General features: G+C 45.5%; 1 protein-coding gene across 1 annotated transcript in view; it reads left to right on the forward strand.

Annotated features, from left to right (window-relative positions):
* Positions 1-8057, forward strand: part of card11 (caspase recruitment domain family, member 11) — a 173422-nt gene extending 165365 nt beyond the window's left edge. The window contains exons 23-28 of the mRNA XM_046333844.1: positions 1831-1926; positions 2131-2248; positions 4304-4486; positions 4561-4685; positions 6900-7015; positions 7681-8057. Coding sequence (XP_046189800.1) covers positions 1831-1926; positions 2131-2248; positions 4304-4486; positions 4561-4685; positions 6900-7015; positions 7681-7885 — 843 coding nt within the window. The 3' untranslated portion in view covers positions 7886-8057. The remainder of the gene's footprint in view (positions 1-1830; positions 1927-2130; positions 2249-4303; positions 4487-4560; positions 4686-6899; positions 7016-7680) is intronic.
* The last annotated feature ends 263 nt before the right edge of the window (positions 8058-8320 follow it).

The raw sequence follows: 8320 nt of genomic DNA on the forward strand, positions 1-8320 counted from the left end.
CTCTACAGTGTCCATCAACCCTTTAATAATGGGGCGAGTGACAGTGTTTCCTATCCTCAGTGCAGTGGGCAGCTTGGAGGAGGTTCTCTTATTCTCCATGCACTCTACAGTGTTTCCTATCCTCAGTGCAGTGTGCAGCTTGGAGGAGGTTCTCTTATTCTCCATGCACTCTACAGTGTTTCCTATCCTCAGTGCAGTGGGCAGCTTGGAGGTTCTCTTATTCTCCATGCACTCTACAGTGTTTCCTATCCTCAGTGCAGTGGGCAGCTTGGAGGTTATCTTATTCTCCATGCACTCTACAGTGTCCATCAACCCTTTAATAACCGTGAGCTAACTACATAACTACATGTAAACACCTTGAACTGTCTTGATTTGTTGTTGATAACATGTGTTGTTGTTATTGTTGTTTATGTCAGAACATCAGCTGTTTGGAATTGAGTGAAGGAGAAGCGGGGGGAGCACGGCCAGCTGTAGAAAATGTTTATTGAAATTCTCGATTATGGTGGATTTGTTGCTAGTGACAGTGTTTCCTATCCTCAGTGCAGTGGGCAGCTTGGAGGAGGTGCTCTTATTCTCCATGAACTTTACAGTGTCCATCAACTCTTTAATAATGGGGCGAGTGACAGTGTTTCCTATCCTCAGTGCAGTGTGCAGCTTGGAGGAGGTGCTCTTATTCTCCATGCACTCTACAGTGTTTCCTATCCTCAGTGCAGTGGGCAGCTTGGAGGAGGTGCTCTTATTCTCCATGCACTCTACAGTGTTTCCTATCCTCAGTGCAGTGGGCAGCTTGGAGGAGGTGCTCTTATTCTCCATGCACTCTACAGTGTTTCCTATCCTAGTGCAGTGGGCAGCTTGGAGGAGGTGCTCTTATTCTCCATGCACTCTACAGTGTCCATCAACCCTTTAATAATGGGGCGAGTGACAGTGTTTCCTATCCTCAGTGCAGTGGGCAGCTTGGAGGAGGTTCTCTTATTCTCCATGCACTCTACAGTGTCCATCAACCCTTTAATAATGGGGCGAGTGACAGTGTTTCCTATCCTCAGTGCAGTGGTTTCCTATCCTCAGTGCAGTTGCAGCTTGGAGGAGGTTCTCTTATTCTCCATGCACTCTACAGTGTTTCCTATCCTCAGTGCAGTGGGCACAGTGCTCCATTCCATCAACCTTGAACTGTCTTGATTTGTTGTTGATCCATCAACCCTGTTTGGAATTTAATAATGGGGCGAGTGACAGTGTTTCCTATCCTCAGTGCAGTGGGCAGCTTGGAGGAGGTTCTCTTATTCTCCATGCACTCTACAGTGTTTCCTATCCTCAGTGCAGTGTGCAGCTTGGAGGAGGTTCTCTTATTCTCCATGCACTCTACAGTGTTTCCAGTGTTTCCTATCCTCAGTGCAGTATTCTCCATGCACTCTACAGTGTCCATCAACCCTTTAATAATGGGGCGAGTGACAGTGTTTCCTATCCTCAGTGCAGTGGGCAGCTTGGAGGAGGTTCTCTTATTCTCCATGCACTCCAGTGTCCATCAACCCTTTAATAATGGGGCGAGTGACAGTGTTTCCTATCCTCAGTGGGCAGCTTGGAGGTTCTCTTATTCTCCATGCACTCTACAGTGTTTCCTATCCTCAGTGCAGTGCAGTGGTTCTCTTATTCTCCATGCAGTGTTTCCTATCCTCAGTGCAGTGGGCAGGTTATCTTATTCTCCATGCACTCTACAGTGTCCATCAACCCTTTAATAACCGTGAGCTAACTACATAACTACATGTAAACACCTTGAACTGTCTTGATTTGTTGTTGATAACATGTGTTGTTGTTATTGTTGTTTATGTTGTGTAGAACAGCTTACAGCCTGAAGAGTCCAGCCTGTCCTCAGACCCCAAATCCAGCCCTCGCATGTCCAGAGCTAGCGTCTTCATCACACAGATACTACAGGTAACACACACACAAACCTTCACACACCGTCACACACACACACACACACACACACACACACACACACACACACACACACACACACACACACACACACACACACACACACACACACACACACACACACACACACACACACACACACACACACACACACACACACAGAAATTTCCTCAGTAAAGTGCAATGTGTGTGTGTGCGTAGTTTGTCAGCAGGGTGGATAATAAGTATAAGCGTATGAACAGCAGTGAGCGTGTTCGCATTGTGAGCTCAGGAAACCCAACGCTGCCCAGACCAGGCTTCGAAACCCTGAGACAGGATGGTAAGCCCTGCACCCTACACCCTAAACACTACAGGAAACCCAACGCTGTCCAGACCAGGCTTCGAAACCCTGAGACAGGATTCACAAACTACATCCTACCATAAACCTACATCCTACCATAAACCTACATCCTACCATAAACCGACATTCTACCATAAACCTACATCCTACCATAAACCGACATCCTACCATAAACCATACATCCTACCATAAACCGACATCCTACCATAAACCTACATCCTACCATAAACCTACATCCTACCATAAACCTACATCCTACCATAAACCGACATCCTACCATAAACCTACATCCTACCATAAACCTACATCCTACCATAAACCGACATCCTACCATAAACCTACATCCTACCATAAACCTACATCCTACCATAAACCTACATCCTATCATAAACCTACATCCTACCATAAACCTACATCCTACCATAAACCATGTACACTACTACCTATACGCTCTGTTTCTCTCTCTCTATATATATATATATATATACACACCTATACACTACACCTGTTTATCTCTCATATATATATATATACACACACACACACACCTATACACTACACCTGTTTATCTCTCATATATATATACACACCTATACACTACACCTGTTTATCTCTCGTATATATATACACACCTATACACTACACCTGTTTATCTCTCATATATATATACACACACACCTATACACTACACCTGTTTATCTCTCGTATATATATATATACACACCTATACACTACACCTGTTTATCTCTCATATATATATATATATACACACACACACCTATACACTACACCTGTTTATCTCTCATATATATATATATATATATATATATATATATATACACACACACACACACCTATACACTACACCTGTTTATCTCTCGTATATATATACACACCTATACACTACACCTGTTTATCTCTATATATATATATATATATATATATATATATATATATATATATATATATATATATATATATATACACACACACACCTATACACTACACCTGTTTCTCTCTCATATAATGTATGGTCTCACAAGGGGTCTGAGGATCTCATCTCGGTACCTAATGGCAGTCAGGCTACCTCTGGCGAGCACATGGAGGGCTGTGCGGCCCCCCAAAGAAATGCCACCCCACACCATGACTGACCCACCGCCAAACCGGTCATGCTGGAGGATATTGCAGGCAGCAGAACGTTCTCCACGGTGTCTCCAGACTGTCACATGTGCTCAGTGTGAACCTGCTTTCATCTGTGAAGAGCACAGGGCACCAGTGGCGAATTTGCCAATCTTGGTGTTCTCTGGCAAATGAAAACGTCCTGCACGGTGTTGGGCTGTAAGCACAACCCCCACCTGTGGACGTCGGGCCATCATACCACCCTCATGGAATCTGTTTCTGACCGTTTGAGCAGACATGCACATTTGTGGCCTGCTGGAGGTCATTTTGCAAGGCTCTGGCAGTGCTCCTCCTGCTCCTCCTTGCACAAAGGCGGAAGTAGCGGTCCTACTGCTGGGTTGTTGCCCTCCTACGGCCTCCTCCACGTCTCCTGATGTACTGGCCTGTCTCCTGGTAGCGCCTCCATGCTGACAGACACAGCAAACCTTCTTGCCACAGCTCACATTGATGTGCCATCCTGGATGAGCTGCACTGCCTGAGCCACTTGTGTGGGTTGTAAACTCCGTGTCATGCTACCACTAGAGTGAAAGCACCGCCAGCATTCAAAAGTGACCAAAGCATCAGCCAGGAAGCATAGGAACTGAGAAGTGGTCTGTGGGCCCCACCTGCAGAACCTTTAATTTCCACCTGTTGTCTATTCCATTTGCACAACAGCATGTGAAATCTATGGTCAATCAGTGTTGCTTCCTAAGTGGACAGTTTGATTTAACAGAAGTGTGATTAACTTGGAGTTACATTGTGTTGTTTAAGTGTTCCCTTTATTTATTTGAGCAGTGTATATTAGCATTGTATATATTTATGCTGTATATTATTATACACTCTACAACCTGTACCCTTTACAATGTGTGTGTGAAGACTGTGCAGACCCATACAGTGATGTGAGTAGGAGTGTGAACCTGGTTCCGTACAGCCTGGTCTCCCCTCAGCGGGTCCAGAGGAAGAGGCCGGTTCTGATCAGTCCAAACAGTCTGGCCCGGACCATTATTCAGAAGATACTCAACATGGGTGGAGCCATGGACTTCAACATCTGCAAACCAGGTCGGGTTGTGTGTGTGTGTGTGTGTTTAATATTATTTTGTTATATTATATTAATAAAAGGTCATGTATTCCAGATGTCCTAACTAAAGAAGAGTTCTTAATGAGACAGAGGATTGAACCCATCATCTCCTCCAGAGAGAAGAACACCAACACCTACGAGGTTGTCTCTCCTGAGAACATAGAGGCTGTTGCTGCAAAGGTACATACTATTTTACATCTTGACTGATTTATTTTTATAGAACCTTTATTTTAGCAGGGAGTCCCATTGAGACCAAGGCCTCTGTTCCAATACCACGTAATAAAACCACACAATATTACAAGCAATTGAAAAAGAAAACACATTCCTCAACAATGAGGTCCTTCATTTTAAAGAGCGACTGCATTTAAAAAAAAATGAAAAGCAATAAATCCCCGAAGTGTAAATAGGATCCTTTTGGTCATAAAGTCTCGTCTAAAATGGAGTTTGGACCATCCGTGCGTCTCAACAGGTAAATTAATGTTGGGTTTCTATCTAAGCATAGACAGGGTTAGGGTTAGTTTGGACCATCCGTGTGTCACAACAGGTAAATTAATGTTGGGTTTCTATCTAAGCATAGACAGGTTAGGGTTAGTTTGGACCATCCGTGCGTCTCAACAGGTAAATTAATGTTGGGTTTCTATCTAAGCATAGACAGGGTTAGGGTTAGTTTGGACCATCCGTGTGTCACAACAGGTAAATTAATGTTGGGTTTCTATCTAAGCATAGACAGTGAGACAGTCCTGCCCAGCAGCTCCAACTTGGTTACATAAGACGACACGACGCCCATTTCTTTACTTGAGAAATACTGCACCAAACACCTTAGTTGGATGTAAAAATTTGCAAATAAAACATCCTTGGCAAAAACAGATTTCTTAAATTGTCTTAGATTCATTCTGGGGTTTTTTGAGTGAAATAGGCTTCTGCATCTACAGTGGCTCAAGGGGGACAAACATTATTAACCAAACGCAAATCATTCAGGAAAACTATTTTCTAATGAACCACAGAAAAACACACGTGCCAATCGGTTGTTCAGTAGTTTAACAACTTGAACTGCCCAGGAGCATCAAGGTGCAGAGAGCTCTGCAGATCATTCCATTGAGGTCCTCCATTAACAACTTGAACTGCCCTGGAGGCCCCGGAGCATCAAGGCAGAGAGCTCTGCAGATCATTCCATTGAGGTCCTCCAAGAACTGCCCTGCATCAGAGTGCTCTGCAGATCATTCCATTGAGGTCCTCCATTAACAACTTGAACTGCCCTGGAGGCCCCGGAGCATCAAGGTGCAGAGTGCTCTGCAGATCATTCCATTGAGGTCCTCCATTAACAACTTGAACTGCCCTGGAGGCCCCGGAGCATCAAGGTGCAGAGAGCTCTGTATTACATCTGCTAAACATGTGTATGCGACCAACATGTTTGATTTGATAATTTCATACACGGGTGCAAAACAACAAAGCAGATTCCCCAAATTCTGTAGTTAACCATCCCTGTGACCAGGTCTGGTGACTCGTATGTCACTCATTTAACAATGAAGTAAGGTAAGTTTTCACAAGAGGGCTTTCTAAACAAAAACATTTAATCAAGTCACATCTAATTTAATTTGTCACATGTACCGAATACAAGTGTAGACTACCAGCCAATGTACAGAAAAATCTGCTATATTTATATTTCCAGAAACATGAGTGACAAGACAGTTTGGGGTCAGGAGATCATTACTCAGGGGTCATCACCTGGGCAGCCTTCCAGAAACCTGAGTGACAAGACAGTTTGGGGTCAGGAGATCATTACTCAGGGGTCATCACCTGGGCAGCCTTCCAGAAACCTGAGTGACAAGACAGTTTGGGGTCAGGAGATCATTACTCAGGGGTCATCACATGGGCAGCCTTCCAGAAACCTGAGTGACTAGACAGTTTGGGGTCAGGAGATCATTACTCAGGGGTCATCACCTCGGTAGAGAGGGAGCACATGGGCAGCCTTCCAGAAACATGAGTGACGAGACAGTTTGGGGTCAGGAGATCATTACTCAGGGGTCATCACCTGGGCAGCCTTCCAGAAACCTGAGTGACAAGACAGTTTGGGGTCAGGAGATCATTACTCAGGGGTCATCACATGGGCAGCCTTCCAGAAACCTGAGTGACAAGACAGTTTAGAGTTCAGGAGATCATTACTCAGGGGTCATCACCTTGGTAGAGAGGGAGTACATGGGCAGCCTTCCAGAAACATGATTGGATTTAAATCAGTGTATTTTAGTATTTTCAAATACATGCCAGTACTTTCCAGGTGTATTTCCAAGTACATTCCAATATTCAACTACTTGTTCAATTTGTTCATTTGGAAATGTATATGAAAGGAATTGAGATATTTGAAATAGTATTTGAACCCAGGTCTGTTGTGTGCAGGGTAAACACTGTTTGATGGAGGCTGATGTGAGCTGTGTTAAAGACCTTTTGAGGAGAGAGATCTACCCAATCATCATCCACATCAAGATCTGTGACAAGAACATCAGGAAGCTAAGGTACTCTGACCTCTAACCCCTTGCATCTGTCTCCTACAGGAAGCTGCCCCTTCGTGTGGACAGTGAGGAGGAGTTTGTCAGAGTGTGTCGGAGCAGAGAGAGAGAGAGAGCTGGAGAGTGTTCCTAACCCCTCATCACCTCTAACCCCTGACCTCTGTCTCCAACAGGAAGCTGCCCCTTCGTGTGGACAGTGAGGAGGAGTTTGTCAGAGTGTGTCGGAGCAGAGAGAGAGAGAGCTGGAGAGTGTTCCTAACCCCCCATCACCTCTAACCCCTGACCTCTGTCTCCAACAAGAAGCTGCCCCTTCGTGTGGACAGTGAGGAGGAGTTTGTCAGAGTGTGTCGGAGCCGAGAGAGAGAGAGCTGGAGAGTGTTCCTAACCCCTCATCACCTCTAACCCCTGACCTCTGTCTCCAACAGGAAGCTGCCCCTTCGTGTGGACAGTGAGGAGGAGTTTGTCAGAGTGTGTCGGAGCAGAGAGAGAGAGCTGGAGAGTGTTCCTAACCCCTCATCACCTCTAACCCCTGACCTCTGTCTCCAACAGGAAGCTGCCCCTTCGTGTGGACAGTGAGGAGGAGTTTGTCAGAGTGTGTCGGAGCAGAGAGAGAGCTGGAGAGTGTTCCTAACCCCTCATCACCTCTAACCCCTGACCTCTGTCTCCAACAGGAAGCTGCCCCTTCGTGTGGACAGTGAGGAGGAGTTTGTCAGAGTGTGTCGGAGCAGAGAGAGAGAGCTGGAGAGTGTTCCGTGTCTCTATGCGTGTCTGGAGCCTGAGGAATGGGCTGGGCCTGATGACCTCATCAGAGTGGTGAAAGACAGAATCCAGGAGGAACAGAGGAAGACTGTCTGGGTGGAGCAAGACCTGCTGTAACACACACAGATTAATGCATGCACACACCTCACACACACACACACACACACACACACACACACACACACACACACACACACACACACACACACACACACACACACACACACACACACACACACACACACGGTGTGCAAGATGGCGACGCTGGGTTAGATGCCACAAAATAGTTGGGAGTCCCACGGTGTGCAAGATGGCGACGCTGGGTTAGATGCCACAAAATAGTTGGGAGTCCCCGGTAGCGGCTGCACACAATTGGCCCAGCGTCGTCTTGGTTTGGCTGGGGTACGCCGTCATTGTAAATAGCAATTTGTTCTTAACTGTCTTGCCTAATTAAGTAAAGGTTAAATAAAATACAACATTGTTGAGAGGTAAACCTGTAGTCAGCATTTCATTATTATGTCACATTGGGTGAACCTGTGGTCAGCGCTCAGG

This window comes from Oncorhynchus gorbuscha, unplaced genomic scaffold (genome assembly GCF_021184085.1).
Source record: "Oncorhynchus gorbuscha isolate QuinsamMale2020 ecotype Even-year unplaced genomic scaffold, OgorEven_v1.0 Un_scaffold_537, whole genome shotgun sequence".
Classification (NCBI taxonomy): Eukaryota; Metazoa; Chordata; class Actinopteri; order Salmoniformes; family Salmonidae; genus Oncorhynchus; species Oncorhynchus gorbuscha.